The sequence below is a fragment of the Aegilops tauschii genome, chromosome 5 (genome assembly GCF_002575655.3).
Source record: "Aegilops tauschii subsp. strangulata cultivar AL8/78 chromosome 5, Aet v6.0, whole genome shotgun sequence".
Classification (NCBI taxonomy): Eukaryota; Viridiplantae; Streptophyta; class Magnoliopsida; order Poales; family Poaceae; genus Aegilops; species Aegilops tauschii.
The window spans coordinates 406961992-406987216 of NC_053039.3; the positions used below are offsets into that span (position 1 = coordinate 406961992).

Sequence of the window (25225 nt, forward strand, 5' to 3'; positions counted from 1 at the left end):
CCATCATAATTAGTAGTTTCATATTCTATCTATTAGGAATTGCAGATGATGTTATTTTATTATGTATTCTTGGTCAAACATTTAAATGGTTGACTTGCACGAAAATCAACACACTTTATATTTAAGACGTGGGAGGAGAGAGAGAGGAGAAAACGGTCTAGCCTCTCTGCAGAAAGATTGACGGTCTATTCCCATGTAAATCGCTGCGTTTAGCATTCAGACGGCCGGATCGAGCGCATGTCGTGGGCTGGGATAGGTGTCCGCGGTTAGAGTATGTATGTATACATGACGTGTGTTATAGGCACCATGCTATGTCGATCGAGTGGGATCATTTCCCATTTAATAGGCGGTGATCGGAGCAGAAGCCACCTGGCCTCTCCTGCGCCGGTGACGTGGCCCTTACCACCTCTGTATGCCACCCCTCGTCGTCTTTTATAGACCGGTCGTCGCCCTAGTAGAGCTCATCCATCTCTCTCTCCGCCAAGCCTCACCCGTCCAAAGCTCCAAGCTCTTCCTATCTACACTACGCAGCAAGCAATGGCGGCGCTCAAAAATGCGTACATCAATGGCGATGTGATCATCGACGTATTGGAGGACCTTGATACTAGCGCTGCGGCCCTGAATGCCACCACCGCCGGCATGCTGGCGCATGGCGACGTTGAGGGAGGTGTCCACGTTGCGAGGGTGCTGGCCCAAGGCAAGGTCGAGCAAGGTGTCGGCGATACCGGCATGCTGGCGCCCATAGAGGAGGAGGTCCACGGCACCGTGGCCGGGCTCGCCAGTGCTACCGCCAGCGGCGTGCTGGCACCGGGCGACGCCATCGCCGCTGGAGTCACCGGCGTAGTGGCGGCGCAGGGCAACGTCAAGGAAGAGCTCCGCTGCACCGGAGACGGGGCTCTCGCTCTGAAGCCTGAAGGTGGCCGCTCTCGGCGCTCTCGCTGACCTCACGGCCACCGCCGCAGCCCTGTACAAGTGCCCGCACGGGGGTGCTGGTAACGGCGACGAGCTCGCGTACTTGCTCGGCATAGGAAGCGTCTTCGCCGTTGGCGTGGCGGAGATGCTGGCCGCGCTTTGGGTCTCTGGTGACCCCCGCGCGCGCGGTGCCACCGGGAGGAGGATCCTCTACGCGTCCCTCGTCACGCTCCTGCTCGGCATCGTGCTCGACGGGTTCGCATACAAGCTCAAAAAGTGATGAAACCCTGCGCTCTTCAGTTTTCTTTGCGTTATGAATAAATTGATCTCCTCAAATGCCGGGCTCAAGAAGCTCACTGCTGTTGGACTGTCGCTATATAAAGTTTACTCCGACTTAGGTTGGCCTGGTCAATTTGTCAATCTTCATATACGTAGTACTATTATTTTTTTCACTACTTATGAGTTGTGACACACTATGACACTACTGAATAATATCACTATCCGTTCCAGCCGCTTAAAAATGCATTGTTCCTTTGCTAAGTGTCTGCTAAAAAAGCACGTTGACCACATGAACAGAAAAAAATACGACCAGAGTGGCCGGGCTCGTAACAGCATCCCAGTGCAGAGTACTGAAAGTAAGAACAGAGCTCGCTGCTGCTAACAGCGGGACTAAAATGTGTCGCGCTAAGCCTAATCGCTACCACAAACTAGAACCAAAAGTCTGACACAACGAGGCATGTAGCACCCATGGTCACAAAACAGAAAAAAGCATTAACATCGCTCATTTTGGTACAATGGTAAACAGTGATTGCAAAATCCAGAAAATATGCAATAACATACAACTCAATCACCAACTCATTTTCATCTTTTTAATTTTGTCAACTATGATATTCAAAATATCACAAAGAATGACAGAACTAGCAATTTTTCAATTGAAAAAAAATCTCTGAAATAGATTAACAGTTTCCTGTTTGACAATCAGTTTCACTTGAGTGTTCAAGTCTGCTGGTTTCTTCATGCGAGTTGCATTCTAATCTTTAGATAAGATACTATGATTATTATATTTTTGTGGGTAGATATGGTACTATGATAATCATTTAAAGTTTTAACTTCACAATAAAATGGATGTTGCCCACTATAATCTCGAAATAGGCTTTCGTCCGCTATATAGATATAGCAACGACCCGGTACATCTCAAAATCCATTGTTGGGGCAGACAGCACACGCACGCCCAAAAGAAATAAAAAAGAAGGAAAAAGAAACTAATGACAACAGAGTCGGATCGACGAAAACGATGATGATCCATAGCCGCTGCTCCCTCCAGAAATTTCCACTAGACTCCTAGCACTTCGGATCACCGCATACCAAGCAACACCTTCAGGAAGGAACGTGACGATGACGACGCTGCTGCTCGGACTGGTCCTAGGGTTTCCCCCGGTACGCGGAGGGGCATGGGTGAGGGGGATACCCGACGCCCTTCAAGAAGGAACGATGGCGCCCACGGGCATCGCTGCGTCAACGCCGACTAAGCCGACAAGGATTTCTCCCGTCAGCCACACACCCATCAGCCCGACCGATCCGTCGCGCTCCACCACACTTGCCACCCGCTAACATGCGCCACCACGGACTTGGAGTCACCACCGCCGTCTCACCGTGAAGAACGAAGCGGGACCGACGGGTCCGAGAGGGAGTAGCCGGGAACGAGGAGCGGCAGCGTCATCAGCCACGCGGGAGGGGACAACCTCCACCACCATCGGCGGTCACCGACCGGACGCAACAAGGGGAGCACACCAAACACATGGGCCCGGTCGAGCGTGAAATGGCTCGTGAAGCTCCCGTTGCCGTGCTGCAGTTGGCGCGCCGTCGTCTCTGCAACCCCTCGCACGAGCCACACCTCCGTCCGCCGGAGCCGTCGCAAGCGAAGCCGAGCCAGGCCCGCCCAGACCTAGATGGGGCCCCAAAGGGCCCAGATCCGCTGGCCCCCGCGGCAGCCCGCAGCCAAGTGGCCGCTATAATTCTGGTATAGCTATACGTGTTGCCTATTTATGTACTTTTTTGGCATCTGTGCCTATTCATTCGTGATACATTCTACTCCTTAGGTATGATACTAACTGAAGAGAAAAGCACACCTAGCTCTGAACTTTCTGAATTAACTGAAACACCTAACTTTTGGTTCATTTTTAACAATATATACTATGACAATCTTGATTGGTTTAGGCGTTGAGCAGCAGTTAAATATTTGTCTTTTGGCAATCTACTTTTGTTTTGTTCTTATAAGCAAGCTGCAGATACTACCATGCTCGAAAATAAAAATCACCCGATTTACCAAGCAGAGCAGTCTTCTCACACCGTGTTAGTAGAGGAATAAAAATAAGCAAAGAAGGTCGGCCTTGCTGTTGTGCTCTACAAGCTAGGTTAGTAGAGGAATTTTTAATAGTCTGTGAAAGCAAGAACGACATCATGCGATTAATTCTTTGCCAGAGCTCAGGGAGGGTGCTGGGAAATACTTTTGTTCTTCTCTCGGGCGGGTTTGATCCATCTCGTTCTCACAATCTCATTTGCACACATAAGAAAATCAGAGACGTCTCAGCATATCATGTCTCAGTTTAAGAGTAGAAATTCAAGTCGGATCAAACTGAAGCTCCAACCATAGCTGAGACCACGCATCGAAGCTTCAACCAAGTGCAAGCCTCAACACAACAGGTGACTATCCAAGCTACGTTGAGGTGAAAAACCTCGAGACAGGTAAGCTTTGCGCAGTCGATCATGTTGCTGCAGTGCTAGTGCTTCCCGTTGGACCGGCTGTATATAAATTTCTGAGAGGCCAGAGTTTGTCCCGTCTCATCTCTGAATTACTTTCTTTGAGCTGGGTTTCTTCAGCATAGATAGATGTGAGAAGGCAATACCAGGGCAAAACTACAAAAAGAGTTGGCGAGGTAGGGGTGGAGGAGTGTGTGTGCGCCGACGAACAAAGTACCCCCCACAGGGGCGAGACGGGGGGGCGAGGTTAGGGGTTAGCAGCGGGCTTCGCCGGCGACGGCCACTTCCGTGGCCACTTGCCAGCCGGCATTGATGCCCGGCGCACTTCAGCGCCACTAGATTGCCCTCCCAGGCTCAAGTCAAGGCGCAACAGCACACAACCATCCAACCCAAAGCTCGGCTCCGCCACCGTTGCCGGCGACGCTCACGCGAGCCGAGCTCTTTTCCCCCACCAACAATAGCCTCCGTAGAAGCTCGGAGTTACAGGTCTGCGCCACCAGACTCGGCGAGTGATCCGGCGAATGGGGCGCATTTAAAGGGCGCAAGTTCCGCCCGGAATGGCGAGGTGGGAGGGACTAATTAATGTCGCTACCTCATGCGTGCTGCGATTAACTCCGAGGAATTAGTCCCCGGCCGGTGGATCGAGCTCGGCCGCCTGACTCAGCGAGACGCCGGCTGCGGGAGCCGAACCGTCGTGAACGCGACGGGAGAGGCCCGCCTACGCCGCCGCGCAGTCCCAGCTCCGACGGTCGATGGTACGTCGCCCTTGCCGCCGGTGGATCTGCTGCTGATCGGAGGATTGGATTGGGGGTGTGGCGTTCGATCTGTTTGGATATATAGGCGAAGAGGTTATCAAGTACTCCGACTAGACGGATACGATTTGTCGCAAGCTTACGTTTCAGGTCAGCGAAAACGTATTCTTTGGATACGGTTTGGTTAACCTTTCATCGTGATCAGGAGCCTGACAAACCTGGAACATGCACACAAAGTTGCCGCGGGAACCTTGTTAAAACAACTTTATTAGTATGTGCTTGAAAAAATAACTAAACTAATGCAGAAAAAGGATATTCTCAATTTAAATTGTACCAACAAAATGCCATTTTCTTTTAATTAAAAAATACAAATCATTAACTGTGTAGGTATGCTTCAATTATCCAACAGATATACCACATATGACAATATAGCAATTGATTCAAAAAATATAACTTATATATGGATGACATGTATGGCTTGCTAGTGTGGCACGATTGCATCACTAAATTAATGCAAAAGGTGTAATTATAATTGACATACATAGGTGCTGATGTGGCATGCTTGCATGCTTAGAAAGATTAGATAGTGGATTACATGTAAATAAACTAGTAAGTATGCACGTGCAACGCACGTATCATAGAGTTATGAAATAGAGAGAAAATTGGATCGCAGGAAGGAGAGCGGTGGCATAAGTGTCGAGGGAGGAGGATCAATTATTGCGACGGCCATGCCTGCAGGTTTCCTTGGTATTTCCAAGCTAATTTTAGTGGCTCCTTTGATTACGTTCGACTATTGTAGAAAAAATTATTGGGAACTTTTTGTGTGTGTAAAATCAGTAATCAATAATTGGAAAACATGTCCGTGTTGGATGGAAGAGGTAAAAGAAATTTCCAAGGTAAGACCTGAAGCTTCCTTGAACTGAATGTTGGTTATGCAAGCAGTCAAAGTTAGGATCTAGCGTGTCAGTTATGCACTCTGAAAAATGTAAATCTTTGGACTTGTCTATCAAGTCAAGGATACATGATCCAACTATCGACATACTTTATAAAATCTGTCAGAACACTATCTATAATAAATATAGCGAAAGCAAGCACATGTAAGCACAATGTCTAAAAATGTCAAACTGTGTACAGGTCAAGTTTACACTAAAAGTAGAAATAGATTTTATGCACTGTAAATGACAAAATCTACCAGAATCTACCAACAAAGCTTAAAGGCACGGATTGGCAATATATATTTGTGAACCGAACATGACATAAACTGGCAATATAACCTCACGCCACAGTTTGGAAATAAATATGATGGTACATGACATTAACATTAAAAGTAATGTTAAAGAAATTTCAAGAATTAACCAACAGTCTACCCTATTTTTCACTCTAGTTTAAGGGAAATAAACTTGTTTTTTACATGACAGGGAAGACAAATGACACATGCTCCTTTTCAGTGGCAAAACAGTTTCACTCCTGAAGAGAAGTGTTGGAAACATGCACATGTTCTTATTTGACACCTGAACAAGCGATTGGATTGCTTCCAGTATTACAGGGGCCAAAAGTCATGGAACATCAGTGTGTATCCCGTATCACATCAATTTGGATTTTCCCTTTCATATCTGCATAGTGTAAAGTTGGATCAGATTGTAGTATTTATATGTAATTTAGCAAGAGTTCTACCAAGCCATTAACTATAGAATCCATATTTATTTCTTAGGTAAACATTGATATTATTTAGGAGTGAAAGACATACCTGACCCCACAAATTATTTTTGGAATATAAATTGATTAATATTAGTAGCAAGTTAGGAAAGTCATGTATGTGGCTAATCAATAGTTAGGAAGGTCATATCTCCCTAAGCGATAGGTAACTACTTCATAATTCACAACATGAAACCATGTCAGACTTGTAAACACATTTCGTAAATCAAAAACCATCTAATTTTTTTTCAGAATTTGTTGGCGTGCCCATATGTATTTAAATAAAATGATGATTCAGATAAAAAAAATAAAAAAAGCTAACAAAGTATGGTTGACTACAAAATAGCTTGAATAAATATCAATCAAAGAAGAACGAACCTGTATCATCCCTCTAAAACATCTATAAAGACAATATTCTTGGTGCTTTTTCCTGATTTATCAATTTGTTTGTTCGGCTTGGCCAAAATTCGCGTCGTCCGCCTTGATACACCCCTTGACAAGGCAACATACAGCTGACCATGGGAGAACACCGGCTCGGGAAGATAAATGCCAACATTTGGGATGGTCTGGCCCTGCGCCTTGTTAATGGTCATTGCAAAACTTAGGCGGATGGGGAATTGTTTCCTCTTAAGCTTGAAGGAAAGCGAGATGTCCTCCGATGGCGACAAAGGGATCCTCGGTATAAAGACCCTCTTCCCAACATGTTGCCCACCAACAATCTCTGCATCAATTGCATTATCTTGGAAGGCTCTAATCATTAGCCTTGTTCCATTGCAGAGGCCATTGTGAGGGTCGAGGTTCCGTAGCAGAATGACGAGGCAATTGACCTTCACTTTCAACACATGTGGTGGCAATCCATTTGGGGTGAGCGAATTCACAAAGTCAATCGGGTAATTGTTCGAGTAGTCATCCTCAATAGAGTCGAAGCTATGGTATACCTTCTCTTGGCCAGGAAACATGTCAATCATCTTGGAATTCAGCTCATCAACATAGTCATTCTTCGTGGAAAGAATAGCACGCGAGCTCATGTACTCTCCCGATTTAGCAATGGCACTAAGAGAGGGGAAAACTTCTTTGATTAGCCTATTGACTGTGGTTTCATCATCAGTATGACCGATCACAATGTCCTCAGGGAGACGCACATAGTCATCACCTTCTTCGGTTCCATTGCCAATCCTTAAGAGATACTCAGAGAACAAAGGGTCAGCTTGTGATCTCATGTTACGTGTAAGGTTTATCTTATGAATCGTCTGCCATATATAGGATCTCTGTATTGTAGCATCTGTGATCTGTGCTCTTGCCCCTTTTGGAACCACTAGAAGGACCTGCCTAAAATCTCCACCAAAAACGACAATCTTCCCCCCAAACGGCAAAGCACATCCCATTATGTCTTGGAGTGACCTATCAAGCGCCTCCATGGCTTGACGCTTTGTCATGGCAACTTCATCCCAAATTATCAAGGCCGCCTCTTTCAGCAATTCTGCCGTACCACTTTGCTTTGTGAAACCACACATGCTGTTGTCGGTGAGTTTAATGGGTATTTTGAACCTAGAGTGTGCAGTACGCCCTCCAGGTAATATCGAGGCTGCTATACCTGATGTAGCAGTGGCAATGGCTATCTCACCCATCGAACGCACCTTAGCAAGCAATGCCTTGAACAAATACGTCTTCCCAGTGCCTCCTGGAGCATCGAGAAAGAAGACTTGGCTTCTTTTGTTCATGATATGGTCCATGATGTCATTGAATCCAGCTAGTTGCTCACTGTTTAAAGAGTTGATAAGATCAATATGTTCTTGGTCCACACCGACCTCCCTCTCCTCTCTAACCTCCATGCACTCATCGCCTAGAAAAGCATTTGTATCAACCAGCTCCGGAAGGCCATAGGTTTTAATATCCTTCCCCATGGAATGCAACAAATCCCTGATGTCTCTAAGGACCATCTGCTCAAGTATTGCCTCGTTGGGCTGGGAACATCGGTAATCCTCAGACATCGACTCCAGGTGTTTGTGCCACAACTCTCGGATTTTTGTAACCTCACAAAATACTAAGATAGTGGCAAACAAGCGTCTAAGAGCACAAGGCATCTGAAATGTGGCAGCTTCAGTCAGGCAGTGATCAAGTGATTTGTCGTGCTCAATTAATCCTAATTGTTCACACGCCTCTCTGAAAGTAGAGCACGTAATGCCTCGCACCTTTTTCAAATCATCATATGATGTCGCACCTCGGACATGATTCAAGAGCACCCGCAAATAGTACCTCTCCTCCTCAGCAGGGTGTGCATACACAATTCTACCAATCTGTGGCCTTTGTTTTCTTTTATACCATCTCTTCTTTGATGCATCCCATCTGAAGTGTTCCGGAAATTGTCGTGCATAAGGATTCTTTCAATTCATTTCGAAGTACTCAATAAGCATGGTTCTAGAAGAAGATGGCTTATCAACAACATCTTTCAGATTCTCATCGGCTTTAAATGCGACCATGTGCATGCCTGGCAAATGAAGTTGCAACTGCAAGACTAAAGGACTAATTCCAAACATTTTAAAGCATAAAATCATGTTGATAGCCTCTGGAGGTGATACATATCGTGCATCTTGGTATTGTCGGATCTCATTAATGACGCCCCCATTGTTGATGACATCCTGCTCAAATGAAAATGATGTTCGGTCATGTCCCTTGTAAATGTACTTGAACAAATACTTCACTGCCTTGATGCTCGAGCAAGCTTCTACATTGATGTGGCAGTTGTACTTCATGAGAAGAAAGGGGTTGTAAGGGACCACCCACCTATTGTCCAACTCTGCTCCTCTTACTTTTACTCGACGTCCATCCTCCCTCCTCCTATATATGGGATATGAGTCCTTTCCCTGTTGTGTAGCGGGGCAATTCTCCCGAGGATAGTGAAAACGACACTGCTCCTCAATCATGCAAGCACATTTTTATTGAGGACACCACATGGCCCGTGCAACATGTGTTTTATGACCAGAGCATGTAGGACAGGGTATTTATCTTTATCAGGTATTTCTGCTTATATGACTCTGTCATAGTCATCTGGAGTCTTTAACTTGCTACCTGCCTTCATGATTAGAAGGATATGTTCGTGTGGGAGCCCTCTTTTCTGAAACTCGGTCACATGAACATAGGCCGCAACCTCGCCAAAATGCTTCTTCTTGATGAGTAAGTCCATCAAATCTCGTTGCTTTGCTTTGTACACTCTTACAACCAGGTCTGGTCGATCCTGTGGTAGCTGTCCGGGCATCAGCTCTGTTGTTATCTCCTCCCAGTATGGGTTGCATGTCATTGTGATGAAGTAATCTGGTTTACCCCATCGCTGCACTATGGCAATTGCATCTAGGAACCTTCTCTGCATATCTCTATCACCACCAGGAAATGTCCTTGGGAGCACAATCCGTTTACCAATCCGATCACCACATGACTCACCAGCAGCGATCGTGTCTACAAGACCCTACATAGAAGATACATAATGCATGCACTAAGAATACCGAACTATATATTAAAAATGAGGTCGCTAATGTCATATAAAAACAACCCCAATAATGGTACCTGGTAGAGGTCCGCGCGTATAATCTTCTGATTTTCTGGCTTGGAGTACCAATCCAGCCTCATTGTCTCGATTTTAATGTACATATCAACGGCCCATTGTTGGAAAAGGCACCCCCCGAACAGGACGATGTTAAAAAGCTTCTTCCTGATCATCAGCTTGAAGCAGTAATACTCCCTTGCAGATACATATTTTCTTGATTGAACAGGTTCGTCCTCCTCGTCCTGGTTGTCCTCTTTATCATCTGAATGAAGATTCATAACATTAAACAAATGGGAGACCCTTAAAATAGACGTGCCTAAGTGATGAAACTTACCTGGGGGCAAATCAGCCACGTGGTCATCAATTTGTTCAGAATTATCAAATGTAGTCTGCATTGTGTCATCATCTATTTCCGTTAAATTAACACTTGTCGGCAAGTCAGTAGACCGTTCTTGACCTCGTTCTGAACTACCAGCTGGACCATTTAAACACAAGAAGTTTAGAATATTAGTTTTTGTTGTTGTTTTAATTGACCATGTTACATATCTATAACTATAAAATCATACCCGTGTTAGACTCATGGCCTTCATCTTCTTGTGTAGGAACATATGGCAACCATCGATTCCAACCAGTCTCCCCACCAGGAAAGAATAATGGATACGCCAAAGGGTCATAACAACCATAGTATGCCCTAATATACAAGGGACGCTCTCCTGATCCATGCACGAAAACATGTCGATCAAAGCAGTTCTGTGTGTTACCCCCTTCAACCCATATCGCAGCAACCTAGGAAGTTGTCGGGGCATTGTACTGTCGCTGATCCAGGGTTATATCTGTGTTTATTTCAATTCTATATTCATCAAGGCTTGCTGAAGAACCAACATTCTGAAAAGTCTGCACGTAAGGGTTGTGTTATAGTATACTTAGAATTTTGCGAATGAGATCAATATTAAGATCCGGAGACCTCTGGACCCGGTGCGCCAAGCTGTCATCCGTATCATAAATTTATAGTTGCAAATGTCGCGGACCATGTTCACCATGAACCAAATGATCCAAACGGTGGTACAGTTGTCCATGTGCACGGAATGTATATATCCCAGTGCCTGCTGCAGTGCTGACTCGTTGGTCGAGTGTCACTCCAAGACTCGTGAATGAGAAGTGTGAGTTGAAATACCTTATGTTATCTCTGAAATATTTAGCATCATCATCATCCTGACTTGTAAACAATCGTTTCAACTCAGCAAGCACATCTGGAATAGATATGCTAACTTTTCCTTTTCTACAACAGAATGCAGGCCCCTCGTATTAAAATCGCATTGCTCCACAATAGCTGCAATCTTTAACTTTCCTCAAAACATGGTGCTTCTTTGGCAGGTTATGGTAGGCTTGGTTATCATCGGCATAAAGGGGGATGCCATCAGCAGCTATTCGGTATGATTCAAATTGGGCATCTGGATATGTACATTTAATTAATTTACATGTTTGAAATGGTAGAGTATTTTGTTGGTAAATCAAGTCAGTTGTAGAGATGCTTACATTGTTCAGTGAACATCCTTGCTTCATCATCAAGCTCATCTTGTGCGTGTTCTCCATGGTGTATGGCCTCCAAGTGTTCTAGTGGGAAAGATAGTCATTCCACGACCAAGAGAATGTAAATTACACACTTTTACGTGTTTGGCCAAAGGGCGTAAAAAAATGCACGCAACAAAATACATACCCTGAAAGTTGGATGTTTCCTCGTGGGGCTCAAGTATTCCGTAGGGATCTTCAGTCTGGTGCTTGTCTCTTGACGAATAATTGGTAAGAATTCATTATTGAAGATAGTACTTTATGGAAAACATCCAGATATTAAATACTAAAATATTTACCCGCAAGAGCTTCACGCGGATCGGTAGCACTGGACATATTGACAGGCCTTTTTTGTCTGTTTATTTGCTGCATCTCGTACATATCATTTCTGTGCAGCCAATCAGAATCTTCGCTCGTATTGATATTCACATTTGTCTGCGAGGTACATCTATGGGCAGGCTCCCCTACGGGTATAACACAGATGATCTTTAATCACCATCATGTTACAATCTGTGAAATAATATTATGTGACATGTACCTGGGGACATATCAGAGTTGAAGTTTGATGCTGCAACTTTGCTCCTCATTTTGCTGTAGTCGCGTTTCTTCTGCAAGAGAGAAGACATTTGTTCGGGACTCATTGAATTGTATCGGACTCTCTCACGCAACCTTTTTTTCTGCTGCACTTTGCTTGAGAGACGATGGAACTAAAAGGCTCCCAATTGATCTTTGATCTGATCAGAAAATTGAACATAAGAATACAAATTATGGAGCAAAAGAAGAATATAGTTATGAGCACGCATAGAAGTCTTTACCTGCGCTGCCACATCTAGTTTCAAAGCCTGCATGGAAGGTTTGTACAGAATTATCACTTTGAATTGCACTCGGGGTGGAGTTGGTATTGATACATAGTGTCAGCAATGACCGGAGAACAATGAAGTGTGCCATCTTTGAAACATGTTGCATTAACACCTGTAGGTGGCAAAATCTCTAGCATTATTCAATTTTTAGTACATGTTTGATAACACAAGAATAGTAATGTGTGCACCTTGCGTCAAACCTGATTGCTGCAAGTTTGCATTTGTAATGTCTGATAAAGTGCATTGGATGCGTGCTATAGGTTGAGATTTTTGGTTGGCAACATGTGGTCTCACCACCGATTTTGCTGAATATACATTTAATTTGAACAAGAAGAATTATATATATTTATAGCTATACAACAATATAGAGTTGCGGGTGATACCAGGTGTTATAAGCGCTGCAACTGAATCATTGTCTTCCGAGTTAGCCGCGTCTCGTTTTCTTTGACGTGCCTGTCGCTGCTTCAGTAGGTATTCGGCTCTCTTTTCTTCACTCATTCGAGCATACCAACCTTGACCCCTTGGTTTTTTCTGGGCCGGTAGAGTAACATCCGAAAATTCAGCAATATTTGTGTGCGGCGTGCCTCCATTATCACTCTGCCCTGTGACAACAACTTCACACACAACACATGAGAGCAGAACTGAATAATGGAAACATCGCAAAGTACTACTCCCTCCCGTCCATAATAAGTGTCACAGTTTTAAACTATACTTGGTAAGGAAATACGTGTGTGAATGTACTAACCTTTTCCATGCCGTGGTGGAGCGGTACTTCATCTCACTCATTAATGGCGGCGAAGATCGGCGGCATGGCGCTGTGGAGGCGCGCCGCCCGATGCACGGAGATGGACTCGCGCAGGAGGAGGTAGCTGTCTGGCGTCATGGTGACGTCGATGGCGGAGTGGCCTACACAAGGTAGAAGACTCAATATATTCTGAAGACGGACCTGTGGAAGATGGCTGCGACGACACAAGAGTGTGTCTGACCGGATTGTGCCCCAGACCCGGTATGTGGCTCGGCTGGGGCTTCCGGCTTTTGATGTTAGGTTTAGGTGAGTGGTTTGGGTAGTGGCCCAACTAGCATCCCTTCATCATATGGATAAGAGTAGCGGCATATGTTACCGAGATGGTGGATTCAGGAATATTGTTTGTAATACTTTGGAAGGTCCTCGAGAATAATTAATAAAGTGGCCGTATGCATCTCCCAGATGCAGAGGCCGGGGGTCATCCTCCTTTTCTAAAAAAAATAAAATTTGAGCCATCTGTATGAGGAATCATTTCGACAACTCCATCATTTGCAGCTATAAATTAGACAGTGATGTACCTTAGTTTAAAACTGCGACACTTACTTTGGACCGGAGGAAATATTTGATAAAGAAAAATGTGTGTGAATGAACTAACCTTTTCCATTCCTATTTGAGCCATCTGTAAGAGGAATCATTTGGACAACTCCATCATTCACAGCTACAAATTAGACAATGATGTCAGTTCTGAGGTTTTGTCAGACACAGAGAATAATCTCAACCATGGGTCCGCAAAGTGCACAAACATGGACCTTTTGCAAACGTGTTTGTTACATCAGTAAACGGAGCACGTTCGCTCCGAACCAATCCGCTAGATGGTGTAGATGACTTAGTTGCATCTTTTTTTGCCTGGCGTGCTATTCGTAGTTTCTTTAGGTATTCCGCTTTCTTCTCACCGGACAGACGAGCATACCACCCTCCACCATTGCTCTGATTATTCTCCAAACCAGTACATGATTCCGAATTCTGCAACAAATGGATTTTGAATCTTGATTAGCAAACAGAGAATAGTTATCACCGAAGAGCACTGAAGAAGGGAACATATAGGACGTTAGTTGGCTGTGAGCCCACTCAGATTCAGATTTGAATAATGCTCTCATGGATGGCTTTTGCAAAGTTAAAAGAATTGATAGTGCACAAAAAATTATCACTGATTTTCTGAGATGGAGAACATAAAGTAGCACTTCTGAATTGAAAAATCTAATGTACTGTTCGCATACGTTATGTCAGTTTGTTAGGTAGATGTAACTCGGCCCCAAAGTTTGTAGAAAGCCAAGCGCAGCACACTACTACCTTTTTAATTAATCTTTTCAAACTGTTATTAGTAATCACCTGCTTCCAGTTAGCACACTCCGAAGCCTTTAATAATCAGTACAACACATTCTGAAAGATCTAACAATTGGAGGGATAACAATGACAGTGATAGTCCGGGTTGAATTTATTTGGTCAGTACCCGCACCTTCGAATTATGTTGATCGGTCCCAGTGGATTTGATCCCCGGCTGCATATCTTACGTAACACGTCCGCTTGCCCGCCCGCTCGTCGACGTAGCCGCTCAGGGCTGTTGAAACATCTGGCAAAAGATCAATATAGAAAATATGTTGGATTCAGAACACTTCGCTTAAACAAGCAGAGAGGCGGGTTTAATTGATATATTGTAGACAATGCCGGTATTGAGAATTCAGGGGCCCGCGGCCCTTCGAGGCTCTTAGTATAAATGTGTAATAGTAATTAACATACGTAGGAGACGTGCTCGAGATCTAACAATGAGAGGGGAAAGACGGTTTATTTAATAAGCAAACAAATAAAAGCAGACACCTCAATGCGTACTGAGCGAGCTGATCAAGCATATCCAACTTGTACCATTGTGACAACATTGCTACAGGAAACATGCATCTCTACTACTTCCTTCGTTTCTAAATATTTGTCTTTCTAGAGATTTCAAATGATGACTACATACGGAACAAAATGAGTGAATCTACACTCTAAAATATGTCTATATACATCCATATGTGGTGACCATTTGAAATCTCTAGAAAGACAAATATTTAGGAACGGAGGGAGTACTACACCGTAGTAAGTATGAACTGCAGGCTTTAAACAGTAAGGCCGTGGCATATGCTATAGGAAATCAGCGTGTACGAGCAGTTTAATTAGGATTATCATCAACTTTGAGTAATTAACAGTACATGCGAAGGCATAGGTCGCTGGACGCGACTGCGTAAGGAGACATGCTCGTACCTATCGTGGCCGCGTAGCGCTGCAGGCCCACGTCGCCGTCGTTCCTCAGGACGAGAAGACCGGGAGAGTCAAACCAAGAGTCGAGCCGTCGAAGAGGCCGAACACTCAAACAGGTGAACGAAAAGAAGGAAGTGACGGAAGTCAAGGAACGATCGGAACCAAGGTCAGGGTCTGATCGATCATGTCATCCGAACAAACAGGGAAACCAGCGATTTGGTTTCCATGTTATTCTCTGCCTACATGCGAACATGGGCCAGGACTTTTTCTTATTTCCTTCTATGTACGCAAAACATGATGGCGTAGATCTTGGTAATTATTGTTAATTGATATTTTCCTTCTATGTACGCAGCACACAAGGCTGAGTTTCAGAAAAAAAATATGATGGCGTAGATCATGGTAATTCTTGCTAATTGATATGATTAAAATAGGCCCATGTTGGAGCGAGATCGTGGTAATTATTGCGTAATTATGAAATATGATGGCCTAGATCATGGTAATTCTTGCTAATTGATATGATTAAAATAGGCCCAGGTTGGAGCGAGATCGTGATAATTATTGCGTAATTATGATGGCGTAGATCATATGGTAATTATTGCTAATTGATAATGGTAAATGATGTGATACAACATTGAGGCAATCCGGTCCACTGAGAGATGGCGGATGTATGATTGAGATGTAATGTTTCTGCCACAACTCGATTGTTTAATAATAGTAGAGATAAAAGGAAAGATCATGTCAAAGAAGTGGTGAACAGAGTGCCGATCCTTCAGAAGAGCGGTCACGTCGGCAGACTTGTCCGATAAGACATGCATGAAACCCGGAGGGCAGGGTAACATTCCCCGTAAAAAACCCAAGCCTTGTGTTCGTTTGAACTTTGAACCAAAATTTGGCCACTCAACGAGAAGGGAAAATGCACGACATGTTTTTCAAAGAAGGATCAGCTGTTGCACCTAGCTACGTAGTAGTAGTAGCAGCAGCAGACTGGGGCGGTAGGTCCGAGTTATCGCTGTTCTTGTACTACTACTACCATGCAATTCAAGGACTACTAAATCCACAGCCACAGGTCTTCGCTCGACCTCGATCTCGCTCAGTCGTCGTACGGATTTGTGACTTTTGGCCTTGCTTGACTTATGTATGCCAAAAGCAGCCACATGCCGAAATAGTTACTCTCACTTACTGCGGTGGACATACACGGCTGCGACGGTGTGTCTGTGTATGGCTTGGCCGATCGAGTTGAATGACACGGCTGTGACAGTGTGTCTGTATGGCACGCGCGAGGAAACCAGTTCACAGCAACTATTGCCCAACAGCGGGAATCAATGCACGTACCAGATTCACCAGACTTCACGGCCCCATGCAGCAGAAGCAGAACGGTGGGAATCAATGTACGTGCTCGCTCGTCTATCAGTTGCCATCTCTGAATCTCTGAAGTGAATGATGAAGAGCACCTCCAATAAACTCGCTTGCACGTCAAAATTGATCAGAAATGATTTCACGCAACAAAGGCAGTACTAGCACAACACGAGATGTTGCCACATTACACAAGATGAAGAGAAATTCGAAGTGTTACTACGAATGTTAATTACACGGCTAGCGTTGCCAGTACTAGCCATGTACTACCATCGTACCACAAGCCAAGAAAGCGCATGCACTCTGAGAGAGACAGAACTGTACACATTTTTTGCGGAAATGATTTAGATCTATTAGTAGTATCAAACTTCACCGGAAGTACAAAGCACATCAACATGATAAAAAAAAGTTACTTCGAGGTTCTAAAACCACCTGTATCCAACAGAAAGGGCAAATAAATACTGGCGATGAAGACGCACGCAGGACGCAGCATCCCATCGATCATCACGACATGTTGGGTTCAGTGGACGCATGAGCTGAGGCCCAGGCATCCCATCCACAGGCCCCCCGTCTGCACGAAACCGCATTCAAACAGAGTCCAGTCAGCTCCAACCACGCGACAAAAAGTAAAAACTTTCTTTCTTTCTTGGCGGCCGTACTACGTACCTTGGTTGGCCGCCGGTGGGAGGCGAGCTTCGGCGGTGGCACCTGGTACAGGTCCCCGTCGACCGGCCGCACCACCCGCCTGGAGCCGCCGCTCTTGGAACGCTCCCGGGGCACGTCGCCCTCGGGCCGCCGCCTAGCCTGCTTCTTGGGCGTGGCCGTGGGATTGCGCGGGGGCGGTGAGTACCTGAACCACACGTCGCTGCAGGCCTCCGCCTCAGGCGTGGCGTAGCACGCGGCCGGTGCAACAACGGCCGGCGGAAGTGCCGCCGTCGCCTGCGGCTCGTCGTGGTGGTAGTTGTAGTTCCACTCCCCGAACGCCGGCACGCGACGCCTCCTCGCTTTCTGCAAGCAAAGCCCAAACGATAACTAGGACTCCGATTCTGGGTGAACTTACTGGCATGAATGCCTTGCCTTGCTCAAGGTCACAGGACACTTACCGCCATCTGGTTCAGCACCGAGAAGAGCAGACAGAATGAGTTACGAAGAAGAAGTAGACGACGACGAAGGAGAGGAAGAAGAAGGGAAGCTGGGGCCGGTGAGTGAGTGGGGCTACGAGGCTGAACAGAATGCAATGGAACCTCCTCCAATGGATGTGCGTGTATTTATAGCGACGCAGCACGCCAGTAAGCACGGCCCGGTGTGTGGCGTTGAAGCGAGGAGTGGGGCTCGGGACCGGCAACATTTGACAAGGAGCGAGCAAGAGAGGATGGAAGGCCCACCTTTTTCAGTAGCTCATTGTAGCCTGCAGCGGGCTATGCCGCTATGGTACTCCATCGGCGCGAGACAGGGGTGCAGATGAATGGAGGGAGGGAGGAGTACTCGTCTGACTGACGCGCGAGCTTTTTACTGCGACGAACCATCGGGGCGGGGCACCGTTTTCTGTTGTCGCCGCGCGTCGCGCCGGGTTGGCAGCAGACCCTGGAGGCGTCCTGTCGCGCCCGCGTGTGTGTGTGTTTTTTCGGCATCATCACAGGCTGATTAGAAATTTTAAATTTTGCGACGCTGCGTGTGCGCGCCCTGCTAGCAAGCTGCCGACTCCGAGGCAACGCGTTGACAAATGACAAGATGTCTTCTCTAGAAAGACGCACAGATTAAGGAGCATACGTAGGTAGGACTGAGGTGTTTGGTTTCCAATCGATTTACACCGTTACTGTAGAGGGAATGGAGAAAAATGGGAATTTCTTTGGTTACTTTAATCAGCTGTAACGTAATCAGCCCTACAGCGAGGAATTTGATCTTAACCCACGCTTTACTCCAAACTTTCATGCCTCGCCATCCCCTTCCTCGACCTTGGCGTCCACCACCGACGATAGCAACGAGAATTCCTGCCTCGATCAGCTGGATGATGTGTTGTTGAAGCCCGCAGTCGAAGCTAGTTGTGGGCATGGTGGCATGCACCGGCGTCAGCCGCTCTCCATCCTTACCAGTGTGCCCGGCCTATAGGTCCTCACCCACGTCGGCCACTTGGTCATAGCGCACATGCTCGTCGGCACCGGACGCTATACCAGCATGCTCCAGCCTCCACCGGCGACCGCGGCCTTGTAAGCCGCCACGTCGAGCCGCCGCCAAACTCAATGAGGCTGGATAGGGAAGACGTGGTAACAGTTTTAGGATAGCCGCGAGAGGGTCCCTCTGGTTTCTGTTAACACACGATTTTGAGCGGAATCAGATTTGCACTGGATCGGTAATTGATACCGTGGTATGTGATTACAGCCCAAACTAACCAAACAAGATTGTTATTATTTTTGCAAAAAATATTAATTTCATATCAACCAAGGTGGTTCATTATGATCCTCTTGGCAAAGAGTGCCAATTTCGTCTGGGCCATGGCGAAGCCAGACAGTCGTGCGAGTAGATGATCTACCCATTTGTGCTAAAGCATAAGCTACATTATTTTGGCTTCTCCTAACATGTGCTATAGAATAATCACACCTAGACTTAAGTAGTAGTTTTCCTTCCTCGAGTAAAGCAGCCACTGAAGATCTATTTGGCGTGTCATCCATAAGCATTTGAGCAGCCACAGAACAATCCGTTTCGATGATAAAAGGCTCTGTGCTCTACTCCAAGGTGAGTGCAATGCCTTCTGCACATGCTGAAACTTCCGCTTCAAGGGCGCTAGAACATGTATGAAGAAAATGACATGATGCAAAGACGATATGTCCTTCACGGTTCCAAAGGGTAATCACATCCTTGGACTAACCAATGTCTCTTTTGAGAAAGATCGTGTGTGTAGTGCATGCATAGCCGGGAAGCAACATCAATCAAAGCACCCACCCAAGAATATTGTATCTACCTCAAGGCCTTTGGAGTTACTTCATGTGGATCTCTTTGGGCCTCCTTCATGGGATAGTCTTGGTGGGAAAAAGTATGGACTTGTCATTGTTGATGATTACTCAAGATATACATGGGTATTTTTCCTCAAGTCCAAGGACGAGACGAAGATTACCTTCATTGATTTTTTCAAGCAAGCCCAACGCAAGTTTGACAAAGAAATCTTGGAAATAAGAAGTGATAATGGCTCTGAGTTCAAGAACTACACCTTGGAAGAATTCCTTAGTGATGAAGGGATTGAGCATCAATATTCCGCACCCTACACTCCTCAACAAAATGGTGTAGCCGAGAGGAAGAACCGTACACTTGTGGAAACGGCAAGGTCCATGTTGGATGAATACAAGTCATCACATAGTTTTTGGGCCGAGGCTGTCAACACCGCATGCCATGCATCAAACCGGCTCTTCCTCCGCACGATATTGGAGAAGACTCCATATGAGCTCCTAACCGGGAACAAGCCAAATGTCAAGTACTTTCGTGTAATTGGGTGCAAATGTTTCATCCTCAATAAGAGAGAACGGTTAGGAAAATTTTAATCCAAAACAATTGAGGGCATATTTGTTGGTTATGGATCAAACTCTCACGCCTACAGAGACTACAAAAAATCCAATGGATGTGTCGTAGAAACTTGTGACGTGGTGTTTGATGAATTTAGTGGCTCCCATGGGGAGCAAGTTGATCTAAGTAATGTAGGTGAAGAAGATCCTTCTCAAGATATTTTGACCATGGGTGTTGGTGCTCTTCTTCCAATGGAATAAGAACCTCATGATGATGAAGAAGATGGAAGTTTCACACATCATCAAGCCATTTCAACACCCATACCACCTCAAGCTCCGATTGCTCAAACAATGCCCGCTGTTCAAGTACAAGAAGAAGATCAAGTCCCTCACCATGATCATCTTCAAGAACAAGATCATCACCAAGAGCAAGAACAAGAAAGTGCAATCACTGATGATGAACCTCACCAAATGCAATATGAAGAAGAAGATCTTCCACCACACACTAATGATCCATATGTTGAGGATGTGGATGATGGAAATGAAGTTGAACCTCGTGAAACCCTAACCTCCACTACAAAAAAATACACTTCCGTGATGATACGTGTTTGTTATAGTAGGTCACGTTTTCTGTCATGCATGTACATCCATGACGATTTTATGACAGAATCAAGATAGTCATACATGTGTTGTCGTAGAAGTGTTCCATGACATTACCAAAATTATGATCACAGAAGTGTCCACTTCCATGACGATAAATCACGCGTCATAGAAGTGCTTTCGTCAAGGATAACCGTCACGTGGCATCCACCGTAACGGGTCGCCGTTCAGCTATCGGGTTCCGGTTTGGATCCGATAACCCGTTAACAGCCCAGACCAATAGCAATTTTCCACGTATAAAATTCTCATTCGCCGACGATCCACGTGTCGGCTCAGCGTTGGGACAGATGTCAACCGTTCATTTGACACGAATCGCCAATGAAATGTTGACACGTGAGACGGCCCAATAGAGGCCCGTATAGGTTTAAAAGCCGGCCCACGAACAGGCCCACAAGATTTCATTAGATCTAATGGGCCGGCCCGTTAACAGCCTAACATTTTCTGGACCAAATTATAGCCCACATCAGATATGGGCCGTTAAATGACTGCATTATTCTGGGCCAGTTTACGGCCCATATTAGATCCGTCCTGTTAATAGCCTGCAATAGTTTGGGCCAAATTACGGTCCATACCTGATCCGGCCCGTTAACTGACTTTCATTTGTTGGGCCAAATTACGGCCCATAACAGATACGACCCTTTTAACAGCTACTGTGCCATTGGGCCGATTGGGGGCCTGATTTGCTCTTCGGCCTCTTAATGGCCCGTTTAACAGTTCGGCCCGATATTAGTTTTGGCCTGTCAGCGGCCCTGTCTACATATGGGCCTCTTAAAGGCCCGGGCTGCACCTGTGCCTAATAATGGTCCGTAGTTACTTTCGACCTCTTAACGGTCCGTAGTCTTCGTGGATACATTCTAGCCCAAACTGCCTATCGGCTCGTTAAAGGCCCTTGAGAGTGTTGGGCCTAATTTTGGCCCGTTATACATCTGGCCTGCTTCCTGCCCGTCATGTAATTGGGTCAGCCAAGGCCCAAAAACATTTCACCCTGTTAATGGCCCGTCACCCGAATGGGCCAATAATGGGCCGATTTATATTACAACATGGTGTCGGCCCGTGATTTGTTTCGCCACAATTAATACTGAATCTTGTTTTCAACCTGTTAAAAGCCTATTTAATTTACCGGCCCAATTAAGGCAAGCGGTTTACTCGGCCTTTTAAAGGCCCGAAACTAATATGGGCCAGATTAAGACTAGACCTAACTAATGGCCCAAGATGATTGTAGGCCCACAGTTTGGCCCGTACTAGCGATTGGCGGCCGGTCAGTTTTAGTACAGAAATTATTATTTTATAAACCTAACCTATTGGCTCATTGCGCACCGATCGAAGATTACGACCTTTCCTCAGAGCGACGATAGCATAAACAACAAATAAATTACAACATCATGACGAAGAATAAACCTAGACTATACAACAAAGAAATTACAACATATTACATCCCCTGGGCATCAAAATTCGCCGCCAGTGATAATAAAGGGCAACCAGACATCATTTTTCACAAACTGGGCAGGTCGCCACCAGTGGAAGTTAGCTGGCCGGCAAAATGATAGACCGAACCGACAACACTTCAACACAGTTCAAGAAAGGTTAGCCCGACCCAGGAGCTGCACTGCAAGCAGCTTAGCAACCTGATGAGAATGCGCTTCTTTGACACTTATATCCACCAACTTAAGCTGCATAGCATCAATAGACGTCCTGTACTTATGGTTAATCTTGCATAGAGATTGGAGTTCCAGTCGGATTTGAGCGGAAACATGTCTTTCTGCTTGAATTTCAGATTGAAGAAGTCGAACAGATTTAGGCGGCGACTTCATCGAGCTTGTGTCACTGAGTAAGTTCGACACTACATCAAGATATGACTTTGTGGTTGTATCCCTACCCTCAAGATGTGTTGCCTTCTTCTCTCGAATATATGTTAGAGGGACAAACAATGGATTCGTCTCACTATCATTGTGTCAGTTCTTATTGTCACCCTAAAAGAGAAACACGTATCTAGATAACAAGTTTTGCACATATAAGCATCAGCGCTGTCAATTCATCTAATTTCTTTGCCAGAAATAAAGAGACACGGTTTAAAATAGTACTAACATAATAGGCATTGTTCATAGTTAAGACGACAGGAAATGGCATTGTGCAGGAGCGGCCAGCTTCACCAGACCACTGGATTACAGATCAAGAACACAAGCATACATGTAGTTCTAAACAACGTATAAGCATGAATGGTGAGTGTACTATCAATTTATACCATTTCATATTGGTAAATAAAGAGACACGGTTTAAATATCATTAATATAATATGGCATTGTTCATAGTTGAGACATAACAGGATATGCATTGTGCTGTTGTTGGTAGTTTCACCACACCACTGGATTACAGATCAAGAACACAAGCATACACATAGTGCTAAAGAATATAACTTGCTATGTTTAGTTTGATTTACATGTTACGAATAAGGAACCAGGTTGTACAACTAAAGACTAAAATTGAGAAGGACAAACTTATGTTTATGCACTTCTTCTTTATAAACTTTGAACAAGCAATTTGACGCAGACGACAAAAATAAATAGCATTTGCACTCATAGCTATCCAAAAATACACAACAAAGTTTGAAGGCTCGAGGAGGAAAAACTTACATTAGGAGTGAAGACAGGCTCTATAAAGCCCTTGTCCATATTGATGGGGTGGGGGAATTCAAGAAGTTTACCGCACACTCTTTTTCAAGAGCTGTAACGCCCCAAGACCGACGCTCCAGACGGCTTCCACGTTCTTCGTGATCATCGCGTGTATTTATTTGTTTGTTGCATTTCATCATTGCATCATCCGCATTGCAGCGGCACTTCGTTGCCGTCATTTTTTTTAAAAAAATTTGCATCCGTTCGTAGTTCCCGCTTCTCCCTGTTGCCTTCGTTGTCCCTTTCGAGACGAACCGTTCTTTTGTTGTCCGACCGTTTGAGCCTCTCTGCACAATGCACAAAACCCCTTCTCGCGCGCGTCCGAAACCTTCCCCGAACCCGACCGGGGCAGTCGTCACCGTTGGATCCGGATCATCCCCAAATATCCTCTAATTATCTTCGGTTTCTCTTTTGGACTCCCTAACCCATTAATTCCGGACCGCCCGATCGCAATCGAAGGATCCAAATCATTCCCTTTCGTATATATATAGACCCCTAATCTAAATTTGTACAAACCCTATTTTCTAGGGATCCTCCTCCCGCCGCCACTCTCTCTGGTTCCCCTCGGGATCACTAGCGAACCAACCAGCGCCTCCCCTGGTCTCCTCCTCGTTTCCCCATCGACCCAATCCCCTAGCGCCGCCACCTCTCCCTCGGGATCCCTCCCGATCCCCTTGAATCCACCAACCAAAACGCCACCACCCACTCCAGATCGAGAGGAGCTCGATCTCGACCTCTCTCCCGACCAGTGCCTCCCCTCGCGTTCGGCCCATGTCGGAGCTCGTCGTCGCTGGCCACCCAAACAGCAACTGCAGCCCCGCCGCCGGCTGACCGAACCAGCATCCCGCGCCAAGCCTCCTGCCCCAGGGACGCGCTGCCTCCCGAGCTCGTCCTCCCGTGGATCCCCTCGATCCCCTGCCTTGCCGCGTCCGCCTCCTCACCTCAGCCCCGAGCGCCACCCCCGTCGACGGCCTCGCCGGAGCAGCGCCGCCGGATCAGGCCAGCTCCTCGCGCCCTGCTTCCCTTCCATCTCCTGATGTTCATCTTCCCCTGCTCTTTTTCATATATCTCCCTCTCTGTTTATGAGCACAGGAGGTGTGGAGCATCGCGCCGTCGTCCTCGGTCGTTGCCGCCCGCCGTTGTTCTTCACCGGATCCGGCATCCCCGACCCCTGATCCGCTCCTTCTCCGCCCTCCTGTGGAGCCTAGTCGCGCCAGGTCCCACCAGTGCATCGCCAGCCGCTGCCGTTGCCTCTGCTTCGAGCCCTACCGCCCGCTGCCTCCTCTGTATCGCCGAGCCTCGCCCGTTCCAGCGCCGCTCTGCGTTGACCGGTCCAGCGCTAGCATGGACGAGCGCCACTCGCCTGCGCGAGGCCACCTCTGCTCCCGCTGCAGCCCAGCTCCCTCTGGCGCCAAGGCCCAGCGGTGCCTCCCCTTGGCCCGTCACCGCGATCCCCAAGGCCCAGTTCCCTGTAGCCCAATGTGAGAAACTCTCCTCAGCCTAGTACAACTCAGATTCGGCCCATGTATTTTTTTCCTGCGCTGCGAATTTGTCTAATTATCCAGAGAGCTGCCTGTTTTACAGAAAAACCCTCCATGTTCATGCATTTAATATCGCATAAACCGTGCATCAGATTAAAATACTTCTTATATGAAAAATGTCTAGAATTTCATCTAGTTTCATAATATGCTGCTCTCATCCAGGTTTAAAATGTTTAAACTTGCTGTTTATTTAATTTGCTTAAATGCCATGTTAAAATGATTTATTTCATAACTAATTAACCGTAGCTCCGATTTTAATAAACTTTATATGTAAATGGGGTAGAAAAATGCATAAATAACTTGGTGCACATTATTTTGCTATTTAACAACATTAAAATTGTGTTTATGGCAGAACAGTAGAAAATTCGAAATATGCGTA

At 45.9% G+C, this 25225-nt stretch overlaps 2 protein-coding genes across 2 annotated transcripts; both read right to left on the reverse strand.

Moving 5' to 3' along the window:
• Positions 1–6502: 6502 nt before the first annotated feature.
• LOC109769122 (uncharacterized) lies at positions 6503–8110 on the reverse strand. Its single transcript, XM_020327861.1, has one exon. The coding sequence runs from the start codon at positions 8108–8110 to the stop codon at positions 6503–6505; it is 1608 nt and encodes a 535-aa protein (XP_020183450.1).
• Positions 8111–16622: 8512 nt separating this feature from the next.
• Positions 16623–17743, reverse strand: LOC109769121 (uncharacterized). The gene is made up of 3 exons (XM_020327860.3): positions 17586–17743; positions 17149–17490; positions 16623–17053 (listed from the first exon to the last, which is right to left on the reverse strand). Exons 1-3 carry the CDS (start codon positions 17589–17591, stop codon positions 17003–17005), a joined length of 399 nt encoding a protein of 132 aa, XP_020183449.1. The 5' UTR covers positions 17592–17743; the 3' UTR covers positions 16623–17002.
• Positions 17744–25225: the final 7482 nt, after the last annotated feature.

Bases quoted from the DNA above. Each gene is read 5' to 3' on its own strand.
- LOC109769122 (XM_020327861.1), bottom strand. From the start codon at position 8,110: ATGTCTGAGGATTACCGATGTTCCCAGCCCAACGAGGCAATACTTGAG.
- LOC109769121 (XM_020327860.3), bottom strand. The intron at 17,054-17,148 runs GTACGTAGTACG...GGTTTCGTGCAG, and splicing joins CCCACCGGCGGCCAACCAAG to ACGGGGGGCCTGTGGATGGG.